Source organism: Uranotaenia lowii, chromosome 2, assembly GCF_029784155.1.
Source record: "Uranotaenia lowii strain MFRU-FL chromosome 2, ASM2978415v1, whole genome shotgun sequence".
Taxonomy (NCBI): Eukaryota; Metazoa; Arthropoda; class Insecta; order Diptera; family Culicidae; genus Uranotaenia; species Uranotaenia lowii.
The window spans coordinates 28,578,307-28,591,884 of NC_073692.1; the positions used below are offsets into that span (position 1 = coordinate 28,578,307).

The 13,578-nt window shown below is 29.6% G+C and overlaps 1 protein-coding gene across 1 annotated transcript in view; it reads left to right on the top strand.

The window, feature by feature from the left end:
- Positions 1-501: 501 nt before the first annotated feature.
- LOC129741177 (uncharacterized) overlaps positions 502-13,578 on the top strand; it is a 22,640-nt gene continuing 9,563 nt past the window's right edge. Inside the window, exons 1-3 of the mRNA XM_055732887.1 lie at positions 502-609; positions 1,537-1,903; positions 5,009-5,131. Coding sequence (XP_055588862.1) covers positions 502-609; positions 1,537-1,903; positions 5,009-5,131 — 598 coding nt within the window. The remainder of the gene's footprint in view (positions 610-1,536; positions 1,904-5,008; positions 5,132-13,578) is intronic.

The window sequence follows — 13,578 nt, forward strand, 5'->3', positions numbered from 1 at the left end:
CCGTTGGAAGCATAATTGTCACATGTTACAAAAAGGCAAAGCGAGAAAAACGTGATCGAAGTATCACAAAAACACTTCGCTGTCATCGCACAGTTTCGCAATTTTTGTTGACTTCAATGCCGTGGATCTCTAAAGTATACTCCTATCATATGAGCCTCGATCAAATTTTTCGAAAATGAACTGTTTTTTCAATGAAAATTGTTGTGTGACATTTATGCCGCGAAATTCTATGAAAAGTCGAAAAATGAACGCATATTTGTCACACTACGAACATTTTCCCAGTAGTTGTTTGGTTTGGCATTTCGCGTGTGGCTCTTGTGTTTTATTTGTGAATGGAAGCTTAAATTGAAAAAAAAAATCAGGTCTGAATCGGATTATTTGAAAATTTACACTATCTGGTGTCAAACATGAAGTCTTTAACGGGTTCGATCAATAAAACGGCACGGGGGAGCAATTTGCGGCAGCTCAATCACTTTACAGGAAGCAACATTTATTCAACTAATGTCAGCTGCCGTGCTGAAAACGTCGCAACCGCGAGATAAGCGTTGCCAGAAGAGGACAATCAATCCGTTTGAAGTTGATACGGTCTTGGGACAAGTTCCGGATAAAGTAACTCTGGTGGAATAGTTCGTAAACAAGAAGAAACAGACATCTCCGGTATTTTGCTAGGTGTGTCAAAATCAAAAACTCAAAGCGAACCCAAAAAGAAATGGTCTACTAAAACTACCGTCAATCACATATGGCCATCCTGGGCAATTGATGAATACGGTAGAACAGTCACACGACGCCAGAAGAATAACAATTTGACTAATGTTGTTAAGCTGGTTACGTTTACATGCACTCTTCCAAGTGCCACGACGATCCCGAAGCAGTTTGCAGAATTTTTCTTGCACATGCTGGATTTCCGCGAAAACAGTGACCTCTCCCCCTCTTTACATCTCCGTGATCCCCTCCCGTCTATCTAAAATACGTGTGTCAAGTTTGGTGAAAATCTATTTAGACGTTCCGAAGTTATAATGTTAATTCCTTTAGTGTGACAAATATGGGTCCAATCGTCTCAGTGTGACAGTTATGCGTCCATTTGTCCCAGTGTGACGATTTGACTTTGAATTTTTCTTGAAATTTCTAGAATAACCTTTATGTTTCGACAAAGAATATCAATAATACGTATCAAATTATGACGATTGGCATAAAAAACTCAAAAACGTCGAAATGTCACATGTGACAATTATGCGTCCAACGGCAGTACAGCTGTGTTGCATTTTTTCGTTTTATTGATCGTGGAGTCCCACGTTGCTCACTCGTAGAAGCAAAAGCTTAAGTAACCACTCTGAAACCCCAATCAGATACGAGTTCAATGCAGCACTTATGGATGCTCTTCTAGCAAAAACTATTTAAGAAGATCATCGACTGGTCATCTCGAAGCGATAATTTTGGATAGATTCCTCCGTCGTTCTCTCTTGGCTGCAAGCCTACCACCGAAGATATCGGCAACACGTGGGCTTGCGTGTGGGTGAAATTCTATCGATATCGAAGATCAACGAGCTGGATACCCTCCAAAACGTCATCGACGATGCTACCATGTGGGGCAATGGTCCCAAATTTCGTTCAACCGGTAGATGGTTCGTAGGACCCAAATTCTTGTATGGCCCGGAGAATGAATGGCCAAACCGAAATTTGAATGTAGCAGAACCACCTGAAGAAATCCGATCGGTTCATATTCATCGCGGGACCAACAGTGTACAACTAGTTGACTTTTCTAAGTTTTCATCGTTCGAACGCCTCGCTTACAGCCACAACACCATCGATCGTTATCGTCCTGTTAGAATCAACATCGATTCGGGAGTTTTGCCTACGCAGAAAGATTACGAAGCCGCAGAAATATCGATACCACAATCCGCAAGTAACGTTTACATAAACAATAAATTCAGTTGACATCACTGCTCGTGCCTCGCAAAGCATTGTACACTAAGGCAAATTCTTATAACAATTTTCAAAATGCTTCTTATAAACCGCTATTTAGAGTGTAAAGAGTATTATGAAATTTTTCTAGTTCTCATACGAAGTTCTTATGAAAAAATAGAAGAAACGGCATTGTGAAAAAGAAACATTTCATCAGTCATGTATTTCGTCGTCGGCAGAAGCACTCACCATTTTTTAAATTACAACTGTTTCTAAATACTTTGATGTGATTTTATTCTTCTTAATGGTAAATTTGAATTGTAATTTATTTTTATTTGGAAATACTTGTAAACATTTTATGTTTTATTTACTTTTCAGCTTGGTTATCGGCAAAAAGAGCGAAGTCGAAGTTCCAAAGCGCACCGAGGCTTTTTTATGGCACCGGGTGTTGAAAACCAGCTGATTGTCACCATGATGGTTTTTCGTAAGATTCAAGCATAGAATAAAATGAAATGAAAAATAATCTTTAATTATTTCAATTTTATGCGACATTTCCATTTTCATAAGAATACCTTTTGAAAAGGAACAATCCCTCATTGAAACCATTGTTCATCCTTTGAGTTCAATCCATCATAAGACAATCTTATGAATTTCATTATTCTTTCTTATGGCGCCACTTCATCAGAGAATCTTATGACCTTCATAATAGGATTTTTCTGAGTGCATAAAAGAAGTCATGCAATACCTAGCTAATCCCCCGGCAGTGATGTCAATTGAATTTATTGTTAATCATTGCGAAAAGACATACCCCTATTAAACAGCTAATGACTTTTTTGCCTAATAATATACAAACTTACGGTCTTGGAATTTTATAAATTGGAATAAAAACCATAAGCAAATTCGGTTCCACAGACGAAACAAAAGTGATATTGATTTTTCAGTACGAAATATTCAATTTTCCCATACAAACCTAAAAGTTCAAATTCACTCATGTAAACGTAACATAAAAACTTAGAAAAAAATCATGGATAGGTTTTGGACAAAGATGAAGCTTTTTAGTTCCCAGGGTTTGAGAAATTCCAAAATGACCCCAAATCAACTCAGTCCAGTAAAACATGGTTGAAGAAATTCATTAGACTACTTTAAATTTGATTTAAAAATCGATTTCGTCTTTGTTTAGAATTTGATGCTTTGGGGTAACATTTTCTTGATCATAAAATATACAAAACACGTTCATAATATTTACAAATGCTAGTTTATCATTGCTAAGGCAGTTCGGAACAAACTCAAATTATAGAAATTGTAAAATTGATCATGAAATTCTGCAATATGGAACACAACACTTTCGGTGGCTCAAAGATACTAAATTGAAACTTCTGGTCCAGTGAATTCAGAGATATACAATGCTAAATTTCGGTGTTCTTGGTTTAGATTTCTTCGCAGTCCCAAAAAAAACAACATCGTGGTCCTTAATGTTTTAAAGCCTTACAACAATTAAAATCGAAAGATGGACAATGATGCTGCATAAATTGAGGGGCTTAATTTTTTTAACATTTCTTATAAAATCTATAAAAAAAATAAATTGTTTGCCTTTATTCAATTACCAAGGCCCTCGCACTATTCCCCTTTAATTTTTTCCTTCATGCTTTGCCATTTGATAGGGTTTCTAGCCTTTTGTCCAAGACTGGCTTACTCTTAGAAAATATTCCTATTTTTTAAATATCAAAAATTTACCCCAAAAAACATCTAAAACAACACCAAAACTTGACATTTCCTACGGAAAAAAGTAGAACTCTCTCAATAATCAACCTGCTATTTTAGAGCGCTTTGATTTCATAAGGAAGGGTGTTTGTTTGCGAGCCTTTGAAATAATAAATATTTCAAGATTTTGAAATCACATTTTTACTTACATTTGAAATATTCAAAAACAAACCCAGTTTTTCAGAAATTGAAACTCGACCTATACAACAACTTACAGTTATTGATGATTATGTGGAATAATTTCATGTTGATCGAAGTTACCCCGGTGATCAATGTTACCCCGTTTTACGGTACCAGAGAAGGGCTGCTACATCCCCTCAAAAAGTTCCCGTGCCTTTCGACATCATTAACATGGACCACCTTGGTCCGTTTCTGCGTTCTGTGCCGATGAACGAATATAGAATTGTGCTTGTTGACGAATTTACCAAATGTGTCGTCGTGAAAGCCGTAAAAAACACCAAATAAGTCCGGTACTCTTGATGTTGAACGAAGTTTTTGGAATTTTCGGGAAACCGAATCGTATCGTCAAATAAAAAGGTTATTATTTTGAGATTTCTAATTGAGAGTTCGAAAGAGTCTCAAAAAATTTTTAGTTTAAAATTTTACCCTAGAAAAAAAAAATAAGATAGCTCAGTTGGTTAGTCAGTTGCCTTCTTAGCCGATGTTCGCGAGTTCGTGCACAAGAGTAAACATCGGGCACAGTTGTACCGGATGAGTTTTTCAGTAACTGTCTACCAACTGCAACTTTGATAAAAAGTCGCGAATGCCATGAAGATGGTAAAATGGCTAGAATCGAATAAAAAAAATGAAACTTAAACCAGTGTTTATTTAAATTTTGGATCGATTTCAATATAATCTAGTAGAATTACAAATTATGTTCTTGAGTTCAAATTTTAAACTTTGATGTTTAATAACGCCTTATACGTACATATCTCTCGGTTTCTGCTGAAGACGCACTCAGGTCACAACTATTGCTAACTTTAAATTGCAGCCATCAAATTCAATTTTAAATGACTATAACCTGAAATATTCTGCCTCAGCACCTATCACAAAATGTCGAGAACGTTCCATCCGAACGGTTTGGTGTTTAGTGAAACAATAAAGTTCCTTAATTTATTCCCAAGTCACTCATCGGTTATGGCCTCAGCACGCACCACCTCCAGCAGACCGACGACCACACCTTTAGCAGGAAAATTCTTGCCATCGTTGGTTTACAGCAGGAAAGGTAAAAAACAAAAAAAAAAACCGCGCTCCCATAAACTAGTTACAATCTTATTACCGTTAGATAAAAATGCATAATAATGGAAAAACTTTTCCCTCTCCCGCACGTTCCATTCATTCTCAGAGACGGTGCGGAAGGAATCGTTAAAAGTGGCCACAAGCGACCCGACGAACATGCAACTTCCGCCCAGCCCTTTTGTCGAGTTTGTTTCCGGATCGAGAATTCCCGGATGGTGGAATTCGGATGGTGGGAAACTGTTTTCCATCATCATCATTTTCATCAACTTGGTTGTCGATTTTTCTCGCCCTTTCTTTGTTTTGGCGCAAGAAGTGCTTGGAGAATGAATCCTAGGAACAAGATTCTTCTCTCATTTTCGTGGTAAACATTTTCCGGAATTGCGCTGTCCTGGTGGTTTTTTTTTCGATTTTTTTAACCTGGGAAAGTTTTTATTTCCGAAAGTGTCGAAAAGGTGCTGAGCGGTTGAGAAAGTTTCATTCCTACAATTGGCCCAACAACTACCCTCAGGTGGTGGTAATTTACATGATCTTCGTGTTTTTCACGAATTGATGCGAATTTTGTTTAAAATTTTGCGTTGTCTGAGTTTCACAGGAAGTTCTGCAATTAATATTGACGACTAGTTATGAATCCTTTTGATAAAACTACGTTGAACAAAATGATCAATCAGCAAATATTGTGATGCTCATAAATGCTGGGAAATATTTGCACAAAGCTAAATCCTTAAACTTTATTAATATGTGTGGGATATAGTAAATAAGCCAAATTTATCAATATTTTAACGTTGCAAATCCATACCACCGCACGGTATTCCCCGAGAAACAGTTTACCGAACAGCCAGGAACGGTAAAGCTTTTAATGAGCTTTCTTGAAGGAACTCTCCTCGTCTTTCCCCCAAAATGGCCGCCACAATCCTTCTCGAGCCCATCCTTAGCCAGCCCATATGTGAGGAAAAGTAAGATTTATTGTTTCATTTAGGCTTTTACCGGGACGGGAAACTTGGACTTTTAAGTGGAAAATAATTGCATTGCAGTTTTTTTTCTGCCTTCCAGACCGCTTCGAGGAAGTTGAGGGTTTTTCCATCCGTCCATTTCCCATCTCATCATGTCTTGAAAATTCCCAGTTTGCCTTCGAAGCACAGTCTGACACATTCATCCATCTGTAGGCAGAGCTCGCGATGGAGCAGAAGAAGAACGTCATTTGGTATGCGATTTATCAACAACGAATGGCGCTTGTTGCCAAATGACGCACTAATGAGTGCCATTAGTTGACACGTGAGCAATTTAGAGTTTTTGAAAGGTACATAAGTACACGGGTTGCAACACTTTTTCGGGTTGTGTTGTGACTAATTACTTCAGTTGGTTTAAGATTGTTGAAAATGTTGAGAAGGTCATGCATAAGTACGGCGCTTAATGAACTTGACATGTCGAAACAAATGAATAAATTAAAGACCTTAAAGAATTCTTGAAAAGAAACTTACACATACATGTACTATATAGCTAAACATCTGTATAGCTAATTGAAAAATTTAACAACCATGAGCTATGAAAAAAATCTAAAGATCGACAAAACGAAAAATCTACAAATCGACAAATCAACTAATCGATAAATCGAAAAATCGACATATCGTAAATCAAAAAATGGACAAATCAAAAAAAAGCCAAATCGACAAATCGACCAATCGACAAATCGACAAACTGACAAATCGACAAATCGACAAATCGACAAATCGACGACAAATCGAAAAATCGACAAATCGAAAAATCGACAAATCGACAAATCGAAAAATCGAAAATCGAAAATCGACAAATCGACAAATCGACAAATCGACAAATCGAAAAAAATTGTTAAAATTGTCAAATTTGTCAAAATTGTCATAATTGTCAAAATTGTCAAAATTGTCAAAATTGTCAAAATTGTCAAAATTGTCAAAATTGTCAAAATTGTCAAAATTGTCAAAATTGTCAAAATTGTCAAAATTGTCAAAATTGTCAAAATTGTCAAAATTGTCAAAATTGTCAAAATTGTCAAAATTGTCAAAATTGTCAAAATTGTCAAAATTGTCAAAATTGTCAAAATTGTCAAAATTGTCAAAATTGTCAAAATTGTCAAAATTGTCAAAATTGTCAAAATTGTCAAAATTGTCAAAATTGTCAAAATTGTCAAAATTGTCAAAATTGTCAAAATTGTCAAAATTGTCAAAATTGTCAAAATTGTCAAAATTGTCAAAATTGTCAAAATTGTCAAAATTGTCAAAATTGTCAAAATTGTCAAAATTGTCAAAATTGTCAAAATTGTCAAAATTGTCAAAATTGTCAAAATTGTCAAAATTGTCAAAATTGTCAAAATTGTCAAAATTGTCAAAATTGTCAAAATTGTCAAAATTGTCAAAATTGTCAAAATTGTCAAAATTGACAAAATTAACAAAATTGTCAAAATTGTCAAACTTGTCAAAATTGTCAAAATTGTCAAAATTGTCAAAATTGTCAAAATTGTCAAAATTGTCAAAATTGTCAAAATTGTCAAAATTGTCAAAATTGTCAAAATTGTCAAAATTGTCAAAATTGTCAAAATTGTCAAAATTGTCAAAATTGTCAAAATTGTCAAAATTGTCAAAATTGTCAAAATTGTCAAAATTGTCAAAATTGTCAAAATTGTCAAAATTGTCAAAATTGTCAAAATTGTCAAAATTGTCAAAATTGTCAAAATTGTCAAAATTGTCAAAATTGTCAAAATTGTCAAAATTGTCAAAATTGTCAAAATTGTCAAAATTGTCAAAATTGTCAAAATTGTCAAAATTGTCAAAATTGTCAAAATTGTCAAAATTGTCAAAATTGTCAAAATTGTCAAAATTGTCAAAATTGTCAAAATTGTCAAAATTGTCAAAATTGTCAAAATTGTCAAAATTGTCAAAACTGTCAAAATTGTCAAAATTGTCAAAATTGTCAAAATTGTCAAAATTGTCAAAATTGTCAAAATTGTCAAAATTGTCAAAATTGTCAAAATTGTCAAAATTGTCAAAATTGTCAAAATTGTCAAAATTGTCAAAATTGTCAAAATTGTCAAAATTGTCAAAATTGTCAAAAATTGTCAAAATTGTTATTTATGTCATTACTGTCATTTTTGTCATTTTTGTCATTTTTGTCATTTTTGTCATTACTGTCATTTTTGTCATTTTTGTCATTTTTGTCATTTTTGTCATTTTTGTCTTTTTTGTCTTTTTTGTCTTTTTTGTCTTTTTTGTCTTTTTTGTCTTTTTTGTCTTTTTTGTCTTTTTTGTCTTTTTTGTCTTTTTTGTCTTTTTTGTCTTTTTTGTCTTTTTTGTCTTTTTTGTCTTTTTTGTCTTTTTTGTCTTTTTTGTCTTTTTTGTCTTTTTTGTCTTTTTTGTCTTTTTTGTCTTTTTTGTCTTTTTTGTCTTTTTTGTCTTTTTTGTCTTTTTTGTCTTTTTTGTCTTTTTTGTCTTTTTTGTCTTTTTTGTCTTTTTTGTCTTTTTTGTCTTTTTTGTCTTTTTTGTCTTTTTTGTCTTTTTTGTCTTTTTTGTCTTTTTTGTCTTTTTTGTCTTTTTTGTCTTTTTTGTCTTTTTTGTCTTTTTTGTCTTTTTTGTCTTTTTTGTCTTTTTTGTCTTTTTTGTCTTTTTTGTCTTTTTTGTCTTTTTTGTCTTTTTTGTCTTTTTTGTCTTTTTTGTCTTTTTTGTCTTTTTTGTCTTTTTTGTCTTTTTTGTCTTTTTTGTCTTTTTTGTCTTTTTTGTCTTTTTTGTCTTTTTTGTCTTTTTTGTCTTTTTTGTCTTTTTTGTCTTTTTTGTCTTTTTTGTCTTTTTTGTCTTTTTTGTCTTTTTTGTCTTTTTTGTCTTTTTTGTCTTTTTTGTCTTTTTTGTCTTTTTTGTCTTTTTTGTCTTTTTTGTCTTTTTTGTCTTTTTTGTCTTTTTTGTCTTTTTTGTCTTTTTTGTCTTTTTTGTCTTTTTTGTCTTTTTTGTCTTTTTTGTCTTTTTTGTCTTTTTTGTCTTTTTTGTCTTTTTTGTCTTTTTTGTCTTTTTTGTCTTTTTTGTCTTTTTTGTCTTTTTTGTCTTTTTTGTCTTTTTTGTCTTTTTTGTCTTTTTTGTCTTTTTTGTCTTTTTTGTCTTTTTTGTCTTTTTTGTCTTTTTTGTCTTTTTTGTCTTTTTTGTCTTTTTTGTCTTTTTTGTCTTTTTTGTCTTTTTTGTCTTTTTTGTCTTTTTTGTCTTTTTTGTCTTTTTTGTCTTTTTTGTCTTTTTTGTCTTTTTTGTCTTTTTTGTCTTTTTTGTCTTTTTTGTCTTTTTTGTCTTTTTTGTCTTTTTTGTCTTTTTTGTCTTTTTTGTCTTTTTTGTCTTTTTTGTCTTTTTTGTCTTTTTTGTCTTTTTTGTCTTTTTTGTCTTTTTTGTCTTTTTTGTCTTTTTTGTCTTTTTTGTCTTTTTTGTCTTTTTTGTCTTTTTTGTCTTTTTTGTCTTTTTTGTCTTTTTTGTCTTTTTTGTCTTTTTTGTCTTTTTTGTCTTTTTTGTCTTTTTTGTCTTTTTTGTCTTTTTTGTCTTTTTTGTCTTTTTTGTCTTTTTTGTCTTTTTTGTCTTTTTTGTCTTTTTTGTCTTTTTTGTCTTTTTTGTCTTTTTTGTCTTTTTTGTCTTTTTTGTCTTTTTTGTCTTTTTTGTCTTTTTTGTCTTTTTTGTCTTTTTTGTCTTTTTTGTCTTTTTTGTCTTTTTTGTCTTTTTTGTCTTTTTTGTCTTTTTTGTCTTTTTTGTCTTTTTTGTCTTTTTTGTCTTTTTTGTCTTTTTTGTCTTTTTTGTCTTTTTTGTCTTTTTTGTCTTTTTTGTCTTTTTTGTCTTTTTTGTCTTTTTTGTCTTTTTTGTCTTTTTTGTCTTTTTTGTCTTTTTTGTCTTTTTTGTCTTTTTTGTCTTTTTTGTCTTTTTTGTCTTTTTTGTCTTTTTTGTCTTTTTTGTCTTTTTTGTCTTTTTTGTCTTTTTTGTCTTTTTTGTCTTTTTTGTCTTTTTTGTCTTTTTTGTCTTTTTTGTCTTTTTTGTCTTTTTTGTCTTTTTTGTCTTTTTTGTCTTTTTTGTCTTTTTTGTCTTTTTTGTCTTTTTTGTCTTTTTTGTCTTTTTTGTCTTTTTTGTCTTTTTTGTCTTTTTTGTCTTTTTTGTCTTTTTTGTCTTTTTTGTCTTTTTTGTCTTTTTTGTCTTTTTTGTCTTTTTTGTCTTTTTTGTCTTTTTTGTCTTTTTTGTCTTTTTTGTCTTTTTTGTCTTTTTTGTCTTTTTTGTCTTTTTTGTCTTTTTTGTCTTTTTTGTCTTTTTTGTCTTTTTTGTCTTTTTTGTCTTTTTTGTCTTTTTTGTCTTTTTTGTCTTTTTTGTCTTTTTTGTCTTTTTTGTCTTTTTTGTCTTTTTTGTCTTTTTTGTCTTTTTTGTCTTTTTTGTCTTTTTTGTCTTTTTTGTCTTTTTTGTCTTTTTTGTCTTTTTTGTCTTTTTTGTCTTTTTTGTCTTTTTTGTCTTTTTTGTCTTTTTTGTCTTTTTTGTCTTTTTTGTCTTTTTTGTCTTTTTTGTCTTTTTTGTCTTTTTTGTCTTTTTTGTCTTTTTTGTCTTTTTTGTCTTTTTTGTCTTTTTTGTCTTTTTTGTCTTTTTTGTCTTTTTTGTCTTTTTTGTCTTTTTTTTGTCTTTTTTTGTCTTTTTTGTCTTTTTTGTCTTTTTTGTCTTTTTTGTCATTTTTGTCTTTTTTGTCTTTTTTGTCTTTTTTGTCTTTTTTGTCTTTTTTGTCTTTTTTGTCTTTTTTGTCTTTTTTGTCTTTTTTGTCTTTTTTGTCTTTTTTGTCTTTTTTGTCTTTTTTGTCTTTTTTGTCTTTTTTGTCTTTTTTGTCTTTTTTGTCTTTTTTGTCTTTTTTGTCTTTTTTGTCTTTTTTGTCTTTTTTGTCTTTTTTGTCTTTTTTGTCTTTTTTGTCTTTTTTGTCTTTTTTGTCTTTTTTGTCTTTTTTGTCTTTTTTGTCTTTTTTGTCTTTTTTGTCTTTTTTGTCTTTTTTGTCTTTTTTGTCTTTTTTGTCTTTTTTGTCTTTTTTGTCTTTTTTGTCTTTTTTGTCTTTTTTGTCTTTTTTGTCTTTTTTGTCTTTTTTGTCTTTTTTGTCTTTTTTGTCTTTTTTGTCTTTTTTGTCTTTTTTGTCTTTTTTGTCTTTTTTGTCTTTTTTGTCTTTTTTGTCTTTTTTGTCTTTTTTGTCTTTTTTGTCTTTTTTGTCTTTTTTGTCTTTTTTGTCTTTTTTGTCTTTTTTGTCTTTTTTGTCTTTTTTGTCTTTTTTGTCTTTTTTGTCTTTTTTGTCTTTTTTGTCTTTTTTGTCTTTTTTGTCTTTTTTGTCTTTTTTGTCTTTTTTGTCTTTTTTGTCTTTTTTTGTCTTTTTTGTCTTTTTTGTCTTTTTTGTCTTTTTTGTCTTTTTTGTCTTTTTTGTCTTTTTTGTCTTTTTTGTCTTTTTTGTCTTTTTTGTCTTTTTTGTCTTTTTTGTCTTTTTTGTCTTTTTTGTCTTTTTTGTCTTTTTTGTCTTTTTTGTCTTTTTTGTCTTTTTTGTCTTTTTTGTCTTTTTTGTCTTTTTTGTTTTTTTTTTGTCTTTTTTGTCTTTTTTGTCTTTTTTGTCTTTTTTGTCTTTTTTGTCTTTTTTGTCTTTTTTGTCTTTTTTGTTTTTTTTTGTCTTTTTTGTCTTTTTTGTCTTTTTTGTCTTTTTTGTCTATTTGTCTTTTTTGTCTTTTTTGTCTTTTTAGTCTTTTTTGTCTTTTTTGTCTTTTTTGTCTTTTTTGTCTTTTTTGTCTTTTTTGTCTTTTTTGTCTTTTTTGTCTTTTTTGTCTTTTTTGTCTTTTTTGTCTTTTTTGTCTTTTTTGTCTTTTTTGTCTTTTTTGTCTTTTTTGTCTTTTTTGTCTTTTTTGTCTTTTTTGTCTTTTTTGTCTTTTTTGTCTTTTTTGTCTTTTTTGTCTTTTTTGTCTTTTTTGTCTTTTTTGTCTTTTTTGTCTTTTTTGTCTTTTTTGTCTTTTTTGTCTTTTTTGTCTTTTTTGTCTTTTTTGTCTTTTTTGTCTTTTTTGTCTTTTTTGTCTTTTTTGTCTTTTTTGTCTTTTTTGTCTTTTTTGTCTTTTTTGTCTTTTTTGTCTTTTTTGTCTTTTTTGTCTTTTTTGTCTTTTTTGTCTTTTTTGTCTTTTTTGTCTTTTTTGTCTTTTTTGTCTTTTTTGTCTTTTTTGTCTTTTTTGTCTTTTTTGTCTTTTTTGTCTTTTTTGTCTTTTTTGTCTTTTTTGTCTTTTTTGTCTTTTTTGTCTTTTTTGTCTTTTTTGTCTTTTTTGTCTTTTTTGTCTTTTTTGTCTTTTTTGTCTTTTTTGTCTTTTTTGTCTTTTTTGTCTTTTTTGTCTTTTTTGTCTTTTTTGTCTTTTTTGTCTTTTTTGTCTTTTTTGTCTTTTTTGTCTTTTTTGTCTTTTTTGTCTTTTTTGTCTTTTTTGTCTTTTTTGTCTTTTTTGTCTTTTTTGTCTTTTTTGTCTTTTTTGTCTTTTTTGTCTTTTTTGTCTTTTTTGTCTTTTTTGTCTTTTTTGTCTTTTTTGTCTTTTTTGTCTTTTTTGTCTTTTATGTCTTTTTTGTCTTTTTTGTCTTTTTTGTCTTTTTTGTCTTTTTTGTCTTTTTTGTCTTTTTTGTCTTTTTTGTCTTTTTTGTCTTTTTTGTCTTTTTTGTCTTTTTTGTCTTTTTTGTCATTATTGTCATTTTTAGCATTTTTGTCATTTTTGTCATTTTTGTCATTTTTGTCATTTTTGTCATTTTTGTCATTTTTGTCATTTTTGTCATTTTTGTCATTTTTGTCATTTTTGTCATTTTTGTCATTTTTGTCATTTTTGTCATTTTTGTCATTTTTGTCATTTTTGTCATTTTTGTCATTTTTGTCATTTTTGTCATTTTTGTCATTTTTGTCTTTTTTGTTTTTTTTGTCTTTTTTGTCTTTTTTGTCTTTTTTGTCTTTTTTGTCTTTTTTGTCTTTTTTGTCTTTTTTGTCTTTTTTGTCTTTTTTGTCTTTTTTGTCTTTTTTGTCTTTTTTGTCTTTTTTGTCTTTTTTGTCATTTTTGTCATTTTTGTCATTTTTGTCATTTTTGTCATTTTTGTCATTTTTGTCATTTTTGTCATTTTTGTCATTTTTGTCATTTTTGTCATTTTTGTCATTTTTGTCATTTTTGTCATTTTTGTCATTTTTGTCATTTTTGTCATTTTTGTCATTTTTGTCATTTTTGTCATTTTTGTCATTATTGTCATTTTTGGCATTTTTGTCCTTTTTAGCATTTTTGTCGTTTTTGTGATTTTTGTCATTTTTGTCATTTTTGTAATTTTTGTCATTTTTGTCATTTTTGTCGTTTTTGTCATTTTTGTCATTTTTGTCATTTTTGTCATTTTTGTCATTTTTGTCATTTTTGTCATTTTTGTCATTTTTGTCTTTTTTTGTCATTTTTGTCATTTTTGTCATTTTTGTCATTTTTGTCATTTTTGTCATTTTTGTCATTTTTGTCATTTTTGTCATTTTTGTCATTTTTGTCATTTTTGTCATTTTTGTCATTTTTGTCATTTTTGTCATTTTTGTCATTTTTGTCATTTTTGTCATTTTTGTCATTTTTGTCATTTTTGTCATTTTTGTCATTTTTGTCATTTTTGTCATTTTTGTCATTTTTGTCATTTTTGTCATTTTTGT